General features: G+C 38.6%; 1 protein-coding gene and 1 pseudogene across 2 annotated transcripts; both read right to left on the bottom strand.

Annotated features, from left to right (window-relative positions):
* Positions 1–4,074: 4,074 nt before the first annotated feature.
* Positions 4,075–4,905, bottom strand: LOC308645799 (olfactory receptor 7E178-like; the record flags this gene model as incomplete). The annotated part of the gene is made up of 1 exon (XM_081288205.1): positions 4,075–4,905. One exon carries the CDS (start codon positions 4,903–4,905, stop codon positions 4,075–4,077), a length of 831 nt encoding a protein of 276 aa, XP_081144331.1.
* A 7,552-nt stretch (positions 4,906–12,457) lies between these two features.
* On the bottom strand, positions 12,458–16,414 carry LOC308645798 (olfactory receptor 7E178-like; annotated as a pseudogene). Its single transcript has 2 exons — positions 15,466–16,414; positions 12,458–13,348 (listed from the first exon to the last, which is right to left on the bottom strand). The product of its transcript is annotated as an olfactory receptor 7E178-like (transcript).
* Between the last annotated feature and the right edge of the window lie 1,063 nt (positions 16,415–17,477).

The following is a 17,477-nucleotide window of genomic DNA, read 5'->3' as shown; positions in this document are numbered from 1 at the left end:
ATCGTTGATCATTTGCTGAGTTGATTCTTCCATCATAATAGAATGGCCTTCCTTGTCTTTTCTTACAGTTTTTGGCTTAATGACTCTTTTATCTGACATAAGTATAATTAGTCCTGTGTATCATCAGCTTCTATGGTTGTGGGATAGCTTTTCCTTTCCCTTCCTTTTCAGTCTCTTGTGTCTTTTCAATGGATAAACCCAGAAGCACTGAACCACTGAGCCACATCCCCAGCTCTTTTTATCTTAAGACCCAGTCTCCCTAAATTGCTTAGAGGCTCACTAAGTTGCTGAGGCTGCCTTTGAACTTGTAATCCTCCTGCCTCAGCATCCCAAATCCCTGGGATTACAGGTGTGTGCCAACATACCCAGCTCAATCTCTTGTGTCTTTACCAGTAAGATGAGATTTTGCAGGAGGTTTGTCCATCCATCCAGTTTATATGTTTCTTTGTTACCCATTCAGCCAATCTATATTGTGTGTGTGTTGCTGTGGACTGAATCCAGGACCTTCAACATGTTAGAAAAGTGTCTACCACTGAGATACATCTCCAAACCCTATTTTTTTTTGAGACAGGGCCTCACTAGACTGGCCTCAAATTTGCTATCCTCCTGCCTAGCCTCCTGAGTAGCTGGAATTACTCATATGTACCACCATATCTGGCTCAATCCATATCTTTTAAAGGAGAAATATAATTTATTTGCATTCATAGAAGTAGAAGACAAAGGCAAATGATCTTTTAATAGTCAGGGTTTTCTCTTCTCATCAGGAAGCTTGATTGTACTCTGCATTTCATTACAAAGTTTCAGAGATGGTAATATAAAATTACACTTTCTTTTTTTAATTGACAAACAAAATTTACATATTTATGGGTTAAAATATGATGTTTTGATACACACACACACAAACATATATATATATATATATATATATATATATATATATATATATATATATATACACACATACATACATACATATAGTGTAATGTCCAAATAAGGGTAAACATATCATACATTTAATTTATCACTATTTTGTAGTAAAATCCTTTCTTTGATGTTTTACTATTATTTGAAAAAAAATCAACCTGTGTCTTTTTCTTCTGCAAATATTTTGAATGAATTATGTAAACAAAGGAAAATTATCCAATCTGTGAAAAGAAGCTGAGGCACTTTTGTTTGTGCAATTCAGATTTTTTTTTTGTCTCTAAAGAGATTCCTATTTTATTCTTCAAACTACTGTGGTTTGGGATTTGGGGCATTGTGATTTATGGGTTTTTTTTTAGTTTTATTGATTTTATTTTTTTTAAATACAGGACAGCAGAATACATTACAATTCTTATTACACATATAGAACACAATTTTTCATATCTTTGTGTAAATAGAGTATATTCACACCAATTCATTCTTTATACATGTACTTTGTTTTTTTCTATTACCATTCTTATTATATATATATATATATATATATATATATATATATATATATATATATATATATATACCACAATTTTTTATATCTCTGTTTATATATAAAGTATGTTGACACCTAATTCGAGTCTTCATATATGCACTTTGGATAATGATGTTCATCAAATTTCACCACCCTTGCTAAATCCCTGCCCCCTCCCTTTTTGTTTTGTGACAGTATAAATAACAACCATTTTTAGATTTTTTCAAAGTGATATGTGTTGGTATAGTATAAAGTTCTGATCTTTACATAGTCATTGTTAAGTTTCTACTCCCTTCAAATATTCCACAACAAGTATCTTACCAAAGGGTCAGCCAGGGTTGCAGCCATCTCATGGCTCAACTGGAGAAGATCTGGTTTTGAGCCAACTTACCTGGTCACAAGGAGGATTTGGTTCCTTTCAGAATGATGGAAAGAGGCCTCTCTATTTCCTTTCCACAGGAACACATGGGGAAGCTCAGAATATGTCAGGTGGCTTCTTTTGGTAGAAGTAAGTAGGTGACAGACCCAAAAGGGCCAGGCCCATTCCATTTTCAAGACATTGGTCTCTAAGCACCCCCAAGATGGTGGAGATGTCCCTCTGCTTTCCAGTATGCCCCCCTACCCATCAAGCCAGTAGCCTCTCAGTCAGATTTCCCCACAGAACACCTGGCAGATGGGCACAGCTGCCTCTCCTCTATACCAGATCTTTCTATAGACTCACCAGGTGATTCCAACAAAACCATCCTTGACTAGCAAGGTAGCCTCTGGGCATCACTTGCCTACATAGGTATGTGAGAAGCAAAGCAATTTTTAAAGAAAACATGAATGAACTTTTAAAGGGGATATTATATATATATATATATATATATATATATATATATATATATCTGTCCAGCCAGATATCCTGTGTCTCTACTCATTTTACCTGGAGACCACTGTCATTGCTCAGAAATTACAGAGGCAACCTGGATACACTGATTTAGTCATGATATTTACGATGAAAAGGATTTTAAATGCTCACACAATTCCATTAAAGACAAAGCAAAGGAACCAATTTTGAGATATGAAACATGGAGTGGAAGCCAAGTTACGAAGCTACAAAAGTAATGTGAACAAAAAGGTTGGCTTTCCAGGTCTAGATGATTGGTTTTTACAACCCGAACTATAAAAATGTTGGAATTGACAATGAAACTAGATTACCGTGTTCTGCAGCCTCTGTAAGACACTCAATGTTCCTGTTCCTCAGTCTACAATGAGGCGATTCAGCATGGGGACGACCACAGTGCACACCAAAGAGGACACAGCTGTTGTTCTAGGGGGAGTTGATACAGCTGATGCAAGGCACTCCCCAATACTCGTTTTACAAAATAAGCAAACAACTGAGAGGTGAGACCCACAGGTGGAGAAGACTCGGCCCTACAATCTGCCAGAAATCCCCAAAGGAAGTACACAGTGACTAACAGGTCCCATCCTGAAGTGACAGGAAAGTGAAATGGATGTTTGGGTGGCAAAGGAGACAGGCTGGCAGGACTGTCCAGTCAGATATCCTGTGTCTCGCCTCAGCTTAATTCAAACATGGGTTAAGCTCAATCAACCTACACACCTAACACAAGTTACATAAAAATGGGCTCCTTGTGTTCCCTAAAATAAAATATGGTGGCACTTATATCTTGTGGAAGACCTTACAGATGAATTCAAACAACCTACAAAGAACATGTAGCTCAGAGCCTGGCCCTCAGGAGTCTCTCAATAAGGACTGGCAATATTATGGGTATTACCATCATCTTCATCACCATCAACACCTTCGTGACCCTTTTGGAGTGCTTAGAAAATAGTCTAAAGGGGCGTATTTCCTGCTATCCTGGGTGATAGTGTATGGGGAGTACACCCAGTATGGGGGGGGGAACCAAACGTGGAGATTTGTCTGCCACCACATACATACATACCCATAGTCCTCATAAGTGAAATGTGGCATATTATTATTCTCACATGTGGTACCTGAAATGCATGTCTGTCTGTTGGAGTCCCCTGGACCTGAGACCTCAAATTGGAGGACTGGAGGAACAGACTATTTATTGACAATCATGACATTGGAGGTTCAATAGGCAGAACCTGTTCAATCCATAAAATCCCAGTATACAGGGATTTACCAAGAGCAGGAGAAAGAGGAAGAAATGAATGTGCACAAATGTTTCTCAGCTTTTCCTCTACAGAAGAGGGAACTCATCTATATTATTCACTCTATTCATTTTTTGAAGGATCCTTTACTTTCTATTTCCATTGTTATTACCATACAGTTTAAAGTTCAAAAAATTACATTTTCACTGTTGTCAAATTCACAGCTCAGTGGTAATAATTACTTCCACATTGTTCTGCAATTATCACCGCCATCCATCTCCAGAAATTTTTCATGTTCCCAAGCTGAATATTTGTATCCCTTTTAACCACTCCCATATCTCCCTCCCCAATGCTCAGGTACCATTATGCCACCCTGAAACAAGATGAAAAATTAAAGTCATTAAACTACACAAATTAGGTTACTGAGGAAACAAGATTGACCAGACTACGTGTTTAATTTTGCTGCATTTTTCAACATACACTACAGTTAGATGCCACAGATCCTGTGATCACACCAAGCTACGGCACAGCCTCCTCAGGGAGCATTTTAAGTCCTTATTCCGTAAGCTGTAGATGAAGGGGTTCAGCATGGGTGTGACCACTGTGTACATCACTGAGGCCACTGCACCCTTTCTGGGAGAACATGACACAGCTGAGCCAAGATACACTCCAAGGGAAGTTCCATAAAATACACAGACAACAGCCAGGTGAGACCCACAGGTGGAGAAGGCTTTGTACTTCCCACTGGAGGATGAGATCCTTAGAATAGAGAAAATAATTTTATAATAAGAGAAAAAGATCCCTGTGATGGGAACAAAACCAAATATGGCAGAAACAAAGCATTTGACAATGGAACTGGAGGAAGACTCAGGACAGGTAAGATTAAGGAGTTGAGAAGGGTCACAGAAGAAATTGGAAATTTCTACATCCTTGAAGTAGGAAAAGTTTAAGACACTCAAGTTTTGCAGCTGGGAGTCAAAAAGGCTAATTAAAAGAGATAGCAAAACTAGGAAGCCACAGAGGCGAGGGTTCATAATGACTGAGTAGTTCAAAGGGTGGCAGATGGCCACAAAGCGGTCATAGGCCATCACAGTCAGAAGCAGATCATCCATGCATCCAAAAATGATAAAAACAGACATCTGTGTCAGGCAGCCCACATAGGAGATGGCTTTTTTGTGAGTTTTGATGTTCACAATCATATTGGGGACCGTGGTAGAGATGAAACCAATGTCAGCCAAGGACAGGTTGGAGAGGAAGAAGTACATGGGGGTGTGGAGGTGGGGGTCAGAGCTGACAGCCAGGATGATGAGCAGGTTCCCAAGCACTGTGACCAGGTACATGCACAGGAACAGTCCAAAGAGGGTGGGTTGCAGGTCTGGATCCTCTGAGAGGCTCAGGAGTTGAAATTCTGTGACACGTGTTAGATTTTGTTGCTCTATATTGCTAGGACACCTTTTGAAAAATAAGAAAGGATGGGAGAAATGAAATACATAAATGGGCACCTACATTCTATATACTTCAAATTCAAGTATTCATATCTAAAGTAGTCACATTTGAGGTCCACAGACCATCAGCACTACTTTTTGGTTGTGAAAAATACAAATCTGTAGACTTTTTCATTATTGCTTTCTGTGTTATTTACCTATTTCAATCCACACCAACTTTCAAGATATTCAACTGACCTTGTTGGAAAATGAGAAGCACTAAAGAGAACATTCTAGGATCACAATAAAATATAGCCAACTCCCTTAAGAAAAAATAGTAATAGCCTTCCGTATCATAAAAATTTATTCTCAAAAAGGATATTAAGAAGCAGTGCAAACTGGGTGTGATGGCGCATGCCTGTAATCCCAGCACTGAGGAAGCTGAGACAGGAAAATTGTGAGTTCAAAGCCAGCCTCAGCAATTTAGCGAGATTCTAAGCAATTCAGAGAGACCTTCTCAAAACAAACAAACAAACAAACAAAAAAACGGGATGTGGCTCAGTAATTGAGAGTCCCTAAGTTCAATCACCAGTACCTCCCCACTAAAAAAGGAAATACAAAGAGTACAGTATGCCTCATTTAGTCTGAAGGCCTTAATACAAAATCCTTTGACTTACAAGATTTAAAATACTGTGCAAGAACTGTATTATCTGATAAGTAAACTAAGGTCAGTGGTTCACAATCAGAAAACATTGTGGGCTCCTTATCTTCTATGAGTTTCATCCTTCTTTGACTGTCTCACTTCTGTCCTTCATGGATTTAATTTTGTCCTTTAAAAATCATGTAATATAAAACAAATATCCTTGTATTTGCTTGGTTTCAAATTTTGATAAATCAACTTGGTTGAATGTATATCACTAATGGTGTCACTGACAACAAATTTGACATTAGAACACAAATCACCTCTCAATTATTTTTTTTAAAAAAGCAATTGATAATAAAGGTCTTCAAAGAGTTTAACTTCAGGGCTGGGGCTTTAGATTAGTGGTAGAGCCCTTGCCTTACACTTGTGAGGCACTGGGTTTGATCCTCAGCATCACATAAAAATAAAGAAGAAAGAAAGAACGATAGATAGATATTGTGTTCTTCTACAACTAAAAAAAAAAAATAAAGTTTAACTTTGTATAGGTTTGTCTGTAAAACTTTCAAACAGTATCAGTAAAAAAAAGGTATATAAAGTAGCCCTTCACCCTTTTTCATTTTCTTGATTCTTTACTCCATCTAGCTTGCTAGTTTTGCTTCATTATTTTTCTGATCGTAATTTTTCACATTCACAGTGTAGGAACCAAGGAAAGATCCAAAGCTCACAATTGAGTCCCCACCTTCTTAATTCTACTTAATAGACTTTCACATCAATCTCTCCTGATGCATGAATTGCAATACCCTTCCTTCAGCTACATGAAGAAAACTTGGGTTCATTACATTGTCAGATCTAAGATTTAATTGGGAAAATGCAAAAGATAAGAGAACAGGAAGGAAAGAAAACACAACAGGCTGAATCATCATCTGCAAAATGGGGAAAACAATTACCTATCTCCTATGGTTGTTGTAAGAGAGTTTTTAAAAATAATCTCCTAAATAAAGTAACTAGTGATTCTTAGTATCGGTAATTAATAAATTCACCTATGTATATTCCAATAATTTGATCTCAGGCCAAAATCAGGTTCATCAGCATCTGCAGTTGAAGATATTGCTGGTATTTTCTTATATCAAAAATACTTAGAATACTTCTTGGCACTTAAAATATGATCCAGGAATGTTAACTATTCTTATTGTCAATAATATTCACCACATATACTAAAGTATAAATATCTGATGATCTTGGCATCAGAACTAACATTTCATAGAAACCTTAATTCCTCCCTATGGTATTTCGGTTCTTGGTGTCTCTGCAGGATTCAGTTCTCCTGCATACCTGTGCCCCAGACACAGCTACTCTCATGAATTTGGTGAGCATAATTTCCTTTCAGTGGTCCATGTCACATTGTTGATTTATGTATCCTTTATAAGTTTTCCTAAGAATCTTTGGAACTCACCTAAAGGTCTTCTACATACTTTGTGACAAAATGCCTAGTGTCTCCAAGATGTGCTACTTTACACCAACAAGTGGTTGTAAGACTATGTGAAGTACATACATCTTCTTGAATGTATTCATCTGATGTACTGAAGGATGGACATCATTTAATTTTATATCTATTATTATGAGAATTCTTTCAAAATTCTTGGGACTCTCTCCATTTCACACAAGTGAAAATCTCTCTATAGTATGTTGATAGGATTATTGTTTGACTTCCACAATCATGCATGTTCCATATTATTACTATGAATCACCTACATTTGTGTTCCAATAAGAAAATAGGTTATTAAACTTGCATCTTCTTAGTATTAAAATATACCCTCAAAATGGCCCTGCAGTTTGTCTAGTAATATTATCTCCTTGATATCTCCCAATGAAATTTTATCTTGTATAGGAATAACATTTTCCGTTTTCTCCAGTAGAAAATGGTACCCTGGGATGGAAGTCAGGAAATCAACACTCTTAGTCTGTTATCATTGTCCTGCTGCTGTCTGCAGAATGTGTGTAAATATCTTCCCTTCTCTGTACTCATACTGCTTAAATGGAAATAGGGAGAACAACACCCATCTCTACAACATGTGTGGTACCTAATGGATGCTTGGAATTCAATAAACACTTGGTCCTTGTGTTACTATTAATAAATTAAGAATTCCACCATTATAGAAGTGTTGATGTCATTGATGAATGCAACTGTGAAATGCCAAATTGGAAGGCTGTGAAAATGAAATGTGTCTCACTCCAAACAGCAAAGCAACCCTAACACTTCGGCTTCACTCTTTTCCCAGTTTCCTACTCATGAAAATTTCTGCCATAGTCATTTTAAAATTTGGATGAGTAGATCATATTCCATGAAAAGAAAGAATCCATGTGTCCATGACATGGACACAGCAATATTTTATTGTAAATTTTCTCTACCTTTACGAGACCTTCGTGAAAAGTATAGAAGTACAGACAGGAGAGCCCCATATGTGTAAAAAAACCTAACTTTAGATATTTTGTGAATGAAGCATTGGGCAATTCAATGGCTAACAGATTTTTGATGCCTCCTTTGTACCAGGCAACGCATAGCCCTGAGTAATCAGAATTGAGACTTTTTTTCCTCCAGATATACAACATATACTTGTAGAGGGACAAAAATAAAATGCCCCATCATGAAACTGAAAAAATGACAATTTCAGGTCACAGGATAGGTTAATTGAATGGTATGAAAGTATCATTATAAATAAGAATAACTACAATTTGTCATTATAAATAATGACATCTAAATTTCATTTTTCCCTTTTTTATACATTCCTCACAAATTAACTTTATAAAAAGCACTTATTTTCTGTTCAATCAATACTCAACACAGTTGCATCAACTAGAAATTCTATCAGATGGCAATGCTTTGTCTCAGGACACAACTTACCTATGTCACAAGAATAAGGACAAACAACCCTGAAGGAGAATGTGGTCAGCTATTTGGAAACTCTGCAAGAGGGGGCAAGAGAGCAATCTGTGCTGAAGTACTGTGTTCCTGCACCTGCTGTAATCATTTCATGGGAGCCTAGCTATTCTTTCTATAATGGATGCTGGCCACTGCCCTTCCCTGTGATCCACCAGAAACTCCTAAAAAGAAGAGGACAGTGAGCAAGAGGTCTCCTCCTAGAGTGACAGGAAGTGAAATGAATGACTGATTGGGTTGCCAAGGGACACCCTGCCAGGATTCTCCCAGTTTTGAAGCCCTGTGTCTGTAATCAAGCAGCCCATTTCACAGATTCATTCCTTTCTACCTAACAAATGAATACATTTTATATAAATGTAATAAAATCTTTCATTTTCTGTAAAAATAACTGTAAAGTGGACAAGTGAAAGGATGCCCTGTAATGAAACATGCCACAAGAGCACAATCTCAGTGCCCACTATGGTTAGTGCCATCCCTTTTCATTTGTCACTACCGCAGTCATTTTGGAGTGTTGTGGGTTTTCTAGAATAGTGGGTGAAATTTCTATGGGAAGTAGAACCAGTGTGGGTGCAAAGCAAGTTTTGAATAAGATTTCTGATCCCCACACCGTAACGATAAATGCAATCCTTCACAGTCCCCATAGCTGAAACTTGGCATATTACTGTCCTCCCATCCGCTACCAAACTGTCATTTCTGCCATTGTAATGAGGGGTTCATAGTTCCAAGGTCTGTCCTTCTTCCAGGGGCTGTCTCTCCACTTACTGGGCCATGCTGCTTCTCTTCTGGGTAGTGACCAAAAAGTGCTGATCTGAAGAGCCTTCCATGTCTGCTGCCCAGGGAAAGTCAGGGCTCTGTCCTCAGGATTTCCATGGACACAGTGTGCTGCAGGAGCTTCCTGGTGCAGGCAGTCATACGAGGAGAAAGAATCATGGAGCTCCCTGAACCAGAACCATCAAATCCACGGGCTGCAGGCTCAGGCTATTTATTGGCTCCTGTTTGACCTTGGAAGCTCAATATACAGAGCTCATCATTAGCCAAATTGGTCCATGGCCTCCCAATCTCTAAGGACTGCCTAACATTCACAGAGAAGGAAGAAGTGAAAATGAATATCCACAGACGTTTTGGAGCCACCCTTTTCTTAGGAGATAACTTGTACATCATACAATGTTCATGTCTATTTTTTTAAAAAAATTATCTTCTTTTTTATGTTCATTTTTTAATTTAGGTAAAATATACAGAACAAGACATCTACCAGTTTAACCATATCCAGTGCATGCTGTGATGACATTAACCACCTTCACATTATTGTGCACAGAGCACATAATTAGCCAACCTAATCCATGTTATCACAAACTCTAATGACTTCACAATATGAATGGAGGAAGAGGAAAAGAAAACACAGATGTTTTTCACTCATCCTCGACTGAAGAGGAAACGTGTGCATAATTTCTGACTTTCATTTATTTTGATATTCATTTGATTTTTATTTCTATTTTTCTTGCTAAATTAATATATATATATACATATATATATATTTTATTTCTATTTTTCTTGCTAAATTTATATATATATATATATATATATATATATATATATATATATATATATTATTGTCAAGTACATAGTTCAGTGGCATTAACTACGTTCATGTGGTCCTATAACCACCACCACCATCCATCTCTAGGATAATTTCCCAGACTTAAACTTTATATTCATTTAAAAGCCCCTCATTCCTCCCAACCCACAACAAATGCCTCTTACCCTGAGATGTGCTGGTTTACATCAACATGTAGATTTAACTCTGTCTTTAAAGTACATATCTCTATACTAAATGCTTTAACTGATGCACAGTATTTAAATTGATGGAGGGACATGATTTAAATTTTCAGTGTATTATTACAACAATCCTTTAGAACTTCTATGTCTCTCTCCATATCACACAAGTGAAATTTCCATTTATATGTAAGTGGAGGATATTTATTTGACTTCCAATAATTTATGCATAGTTAATTTTACTACTAAAATATATTTGTTGTCCAAATTAAAAAAAAAGACAGCTTTATCAACTATTTCCTCTTATTATGAAGTTATACAATTGACATATCTCTGCAGTCTGTTTAGTAATCATCCTTCCATGATAAATCACCAAGAAATTTCATCTTGAGCAATATTTCTATTTGGCTCCTAAAGACATAGCCCTTTGGGAAGTGAACATTATACTCTCATATCATTGACCCACTGGAAGTGTTAAATCTCCCCACCACTCTGTGCTCATATATTTAATGAAAATGGGGAGAGCACTCCCCATCTCTATACCAGGCATGGCACCCAATGTAAGTCTGGAACTTAATAAATATTGGATCATTTTGGTATTTTTCAAATAAAGAATCCCCCAAAAACACTGGAGTTTAGAGTTATGTGAATTCTAAAATGTGCCTTAGTCCTATTCATGAATACTCCTTTATCTTTGTGCCACACTCTCATTATATGCCCATAAAAATCTCTGTCATGATCTTTGAACAAATGAATTTGTAGGGGCTATGAAGCAGAATTATAAAGCCCAGGTGTCCAGTTTAACTTACTTTAGTTCTATGGAAAAGGGATGGAAATGCAAATTCAAGGCACCAAGTTTTTTGAAGATGCAGTGATTATGGTCGATGCCAAAGTGAAGAAATAGTGCTTCTGTCATCTCCATCATCCCTTTCAGCATTGACTCAGTTCCACTGCATTTCTCCTGGTTCATGACCAAGAACTGCAGGTCTGATGAACTTCCCCTGCCAAGTTCCAATGTCAGCTCAGGCAATGTCCACAATTGATATGAGTACAAATTGAGACAGGATCTTCCTCATGGGAGAAGAAACAGGTATGAAGTCCACAGAATTAGAACCATCCAACTGAAATTTGGAGGCACATGCTGATTATTTACTGATACATAACTGCATGCTCAATGAACAGAGCTCAAAACTATGCAAATTGGAACAAGCCAGTCTAATTGTTAAGGACTTCCTAACATTAGTAGAGATAGAAAAATAAAAATGAATATCCACAAAGGGTTTTGGAGTATTTCTCTACTTGAGAGCATACTGGTACCTAATAGTCATTAATTTTCTACCTTTTCTAAAAAATTTAAGATCCATTATGTTCACATTTGCAATTGTGGAAAAATATACATAATGAAAATCACAATTTTGACCATTCACAGTGACATCAATTACACTCATATTATTGTAAAAATATCACCATGAGACGTCACCAGAACTCTTTGTAAGATCAGGCGAGGCAGGCAGCGACCAAAGGAGGCAGATTTTAAAAGGCCACCGAAGAGGCTTTATTTGAGACTCACTCCTGGGTGGAACTCGATTTGACCCACAGAGGGGACAGGAGAAGGATCTGAGGAGAAACCGTGTGGAAGCTTAACTGGACTGAACTTCTTTGGGGTTTCCAGCAAAAAGGGGAGGGCTTGGGACAGGAAAAGGTGTTTTTAGGGTCTCTTGTCCCATTGGAGTTGGTCAGGGGAGTTGGCTGAACTCCAGAATTGGCCAGGGGGTCCTGATGATTGACAGGCATTAATGCAGAGATCCCACTGATTGACGGGTGTTACTGTGGGCACCAGATTGATGTTTCTTTCATGGGTGGCTTCTTTGTTCTAAGTCACCGACACTGACCTAACACTCTTCATCTTCCCAAACTGAAGCTTCATAAGCATTTTCAAAACTCCTCATCAACATTATACCCCAACCCTGATGACCACCATTCCAGTATGAAACATAAGAAATTAAATATATTACAAAACACAATCTGACCCAAAAGGCAGGATTTATGGATCTAGATGTTATGGTATTTGCTTTGCCAAACTACATATCCAATGGATGTCAGTGACCATGAGGTTAGAATATGCTATTACAAAGCCTTTTCAGGGTGTTATTAATACCTCTGTTCCTCAGACTGTAGATAAAGGGGTTGAGCATTGGAGTGACAGCTGTGTACATCACTGAGGCCACTGCACCCTTTCTAGAAGAATGAGACACAGCAGTGCCCAGGTACACCCCCAAGGTCTGTTCCATAAAATAAGAAAACAATGGATGGGTGAGACCCACAGGTGGAGAAAGCTTTATATTTCCCACCCCGAGATGGGATCTTCAAAATAGAGGAAACAATTTTATAGTATGAGAAAAAGATCCCTGAGATGGGAACAAAGCCAAATATGGCACCAACGAAATACATGACCATGTTATTAGTGGAGGTGACAGAACAGGAAAGACTGAGGACCTGAGAGGGATCACAGTAAAAATTTGCAATTTCCACACCTTTGAAGCAAGTAATCTGTAATGTAATCAAATTGTGCAGTTGGGATTCAAAGAGGGTAACTAGAAAGACACCAAAACTAGAAAGCCATAGAGGCAAGGACTCATGATGACTGAGTAGTGCAAGGGGTGACAGATGGCCACAAAGCCGTCATAGGCCATCAGAGTCAGAAGCAGATTATCCATGCATCCAAATATGATACAAACAGACATCTGTGTCAGGCAGCCCACATAGGAGATGGCTCTGCTGTTAGTTTGGATGTTCACCAGCATCTTAGGGACCGTGGTGGAGATGAAACCAATGTCAGCCAAGGACAGGTTGGAGAGGAAGAAGTACATGGGGGTGTGGAGGTGGGGGTCAGAGCTGACAGCCAGGATGATGAACAGGTTCCCAAGCACTGTGACGAGGTACATGGACAGGAACAGTCCAAAGAGGACAGACTGCAGGTCTGGATCATTTGAGAGTCCCATGAGCTGGATTCTGAGACACATGTTAGATTGTGTTGCTCTTTATTGGTCAGATACCTTTGAAATGGAAAGAAAGTAGGAGAAAAAGGAAATAAAGTATCAGGCTCCATTACTGTGTATATTTTTAATTCAAATATTTATGAATAAATTTTTCAGACTTGATTCATTAATATCTAACATTCGTGAGAAACCTAATCTTCTTGCAACATTTATTACTGTTTTCTGTATTGTTCAATTCCTTCTGTATACATCTACTTATTTTCTAAGTACCAAGAGATACCCATGGCCTCTTAAATGCTAGGCAATTGCTCTAACCTGAAGTATATGCCCAGCACTTTTTGTTTTATTGTGAAACAGGGTATCACTAAGATACTCAGGCTGATCTCCAAGTTTCTATCCTCCTGCCTCAGAGGAGATGGGAATCACAAGGTTGTGCCACTGCACCCTGCCAACCCCCCTACCTTAGAGACATTCAACTGAACAATATTAGAAGACCAGGACAAAAGACATAACAAGACTACAAGCACAACAACATGCAGCCTCTTCTCTAGGAAAGAAAAAGCGTAAGAAATATCTTTCCCTCTTTCAAGAAGGAAAAAAATATTTTAATTAAAGAGAATTAAAAAGCACATATCTTATTATATTCTAAGATAGTGGTGCAAATTCCTTGATGCAGAATATAGAAGAATATGTACATATTACAAAAAAACCCAGAGAGCTGCATAATCTCACGACTAAATTAAGTTGTTTCTTCACAACCAGGACAGATTCTTATGGGCTAGTTCTCTCCAAGGTTCCTAACCTGCATGATTTCCCACCTTCATGGATGGAAGTACTCAGTCATGCATTGCTTATCTTTTAAAAGTCATCCAATATATTACTTCTATTCTTGGCTTAGAAAGAGTCAAATTTAAAGAAATATGATTTATTGAACTGCAGATTATCACTTACATCATGGACTAGATATCTGGTATAGGTGTCAATGATAATAGTGATATGTTAGAAGTACTTTGAAAAAGTAATGCTGTGTAAGGAGAGTGATGCCGGAGGCATCACAATACAAGACCTCAAATTAAACTACAGACCTGTAGTAACAAAAACAGCGTGTTATTATCATCAAAACAGGCACAAAGACCATTGGAATAGAATAGAATACCCAGAAACAAACTGACAAAGGTACAATCATCTGATGCTCAATATGTCCTAAAAAAGTTGTCAAAAACATACATCCCCAGCCCCTCAGTGGTCCTTTTTTATGTCAGGGTTGAGAACCAATGCCCCTGAATGTTTCATTGCACTTACAAGGTGCTCCATGAATAGTAATTGCTACTGTCAATAATAATTTTAGTATACCACATTTACTAAAATATAACATTTATCTTATTGTGTCTAAAACAATATTTATCTACTGAAACTATTCATAGAAACATCTACAAGAACTATTAGTGCAGCTGGGCATAGTGGTACATACCCCTGACCCCAGCAACTTGGGAGGCAGAGGCAGGAGGATTGTGAGTTGGGCACTTTGAAATGTAGTACTTGACAGTAACAAGTGTTTTTCAGCGTTTCTGTAAAAGACAAACATTTGTTTCTAATGCTTTAAACAGATGGATAGAAGTACCTGTAGAGATGTCATTAAACTTGTAAGTTCATTATTATGGCAATATATTCAAAATTATTATGCCTCTCTCCATTTTTCACAACTGAGAATTATATGGGTGTAGGTTTGTTGATTGACTTCCACAATTCAAGAATTTTCACTATTGCTATTATACTCCTATATTTATTGTTGCAAAAACAATAAATTGAGGTTTTAAAAAGTTATAATTTCAACCATTCTGAAGTATGTAGATCAGCAGTTTTAATCACATGGATGTGGCTATGACACAATCACTTTCATTTAACTTTAAAATTTTCCATTTTTCTAAACTCATACTTTATTCCAAATGTGAGGATATTCCAAACATACATTATCAACACTAGCCAGAGTCATTCCACTAAAAATGTGAGAAACTGAAGCCATTAATATTCCTAAAGAGGCAGATAAACAGAACTCGATATTACATTTTAATGCCTTTTCCTATATACATTGCAACTGGACCCCACAGGGGAAGAGATCAGACCAGGCTGTGCAGCCTCCTCAGGGCACCTTTAATGTCCCTGTTCCTCAGGCTGTAGATGAAGGGGTTCAGCATGGGGGTGACCACAGTGTACACCACTGAGGCCACTACACCCTTCCTGGGAGAATGTGATGCAGCTGACTCAAGGTACACTCCAAAGACTGTCCCTAAATATGAGCCAACAACTGCCAGGTGAGAGCCACAGGTGGAGAAGGCTTTGTACTTCCCCCCCTGAGGATAGGATCCTCAGAATGGAGGAAACAATTTTATAGCAAGAGAAAAGGATCCCTGAGATGGGGAAAAGGCCATAGAAGGCTCCCAGGATATACTGGACAATGTTATTAGAGAAGGTGTCAGAACAGGAGAGATTCAGAAGTTGAGAAGGGTCACAGAAGAAACTGGAAATTTCCACACTCTTGAAGTTGGTAATTTTTAAGATCATCAAATTGTGCATCAGGGAGTCCCAAAGGCTGAACAAAAATGAAACCAAAATTAAGAAGCCACAGAGACGAGGGTTCATCATGACCAAATAGTGCAGGGGATGACAGATGGCTACAAATCGGTCATAGGCCATCACAGTCAGAATCATGTCATCCATACAGACAAAAATGGTAAAAGTAGACATCTGTGTCAGGCAGCCCACATAGGAGATGACTCTGCTGTGAGTCTGAATGTTCATGAGCATTTTTGGGACCGTGGTGGAGATTGAACAGATGTCAGCCAAGGACAGGTTGGAGAGGAAGAAGTACATGGGGGTGTGGAGGTGGGGGTCAGAGCTGACAGCCAGGATGATGAGCAGGTTCCCAAGCACTGTGACCAGGTACATGGACAGGAACAGTCCAAAGAGGACGGGCTGCAGGTCTGGATCCTCTGAGAGTCCCAGGAGATAGAACCCTGAAACACATGTTAAGTTTTGTGCTTCTGTGCTGCTTGGACACCTTTTGAAAAAAGCAAAGAGTGTAAGAAAAAAACAAATACATTAGCAGGCACCCCTCACTCTGTGTGCATTTGAATTCAGGTATTCACTAGGAAGCTGCTCACGCTGGAGATCCACATGCCCTCAATAGTTCTCAGGAGTGCAACACCCAGGCCTGCTCAATCTTTCACTGTTGCTCTCTCCATCGTTCACCCCTCTTTCAACACCCTCTTTGGAGACATTGAACTGAGAAAACTTAGAAGCCCAGGAGCAGAGGAGAGAAGAAGTTTGTGATCACAATAAAATATAGCCTACTCTTTAAGATAGAATTCAGGAAAAGTAATAACTTTTCTACTAAGAAAAAGCAATAGTCATGAAAGCACAGTTATGAATCTTGAACAGCATGTTTTTTACCAATGCCCTTGGCCCATGCCCTTGCACTTGCCCATGCCTTTGGCCCATGCCCTTGCACTTGCTCCAAGCTTTGGCCCATGCCCTTGGCCCATGCCCTGGGCTCCTGCCCCTGTAATTTGGGGAAAATAAATAAGTGCAGGGAAAAGTGGTGCAAAATTGTGCAGCTCCACCCTGGCTCACCTCCTGTCCAGGACCTGATACAGCCCTTCTATAAACATTGGATACCCTGCCCAAAACAGGGCTGCCTCTCACCCTCAAGACAATTCTCAACTTCAAGAGTGAGTGTGGAAATTTCCAGTTTCTTCTGTGACCCTTCTCAACTTCTGAATCTTTCCTGAATGTGTACCTGCCTTCATAAATAAACCTCTGTCCATGCCTCTGTCCAGGCCATGAAATCCTTCTCCATCACATATACCAAGAACCCCACTGGTCTGGAGTTGAGCTCCCCCTGTGCCCTGGGAACACTTTGGACTCATCTCCAGAAACATCTCTCTCCCATGACATTAGTATCTCTGCCTGATCTCACTCTCCTGCAAACCTGTCTCCCAAACAACCTACTTCATGAGATGGGGAGGTGTGATTTTCTGTCGATGTTTCTATGTCAATATTAATTTATGTTCCCATAAAGGTTTCCATTAAAAATTACCTAAAGGGCACCTAAATCTCATCTAAGTAGTGCACAACA

The sequence above is a fragment of the Spermophilus citellus genome, assembly GCF_964194105.1.
Source record: "Spermophilus citellus genome assembly, chromosome: 3".
In the NCBI taxonomy this organism is placed as follows: domain Eukaryota; kingdom Metazoa; phylum Chordata; class Mammalia; order Rodentia; family Sciuridae; genus Spermophilus; species Spermophilus citellus.
The sequence above is the reverse complement of the archived record's forward strand: the minus strand, read 5'-3'. Positions and strand labels throughout refer to the sequence as shown.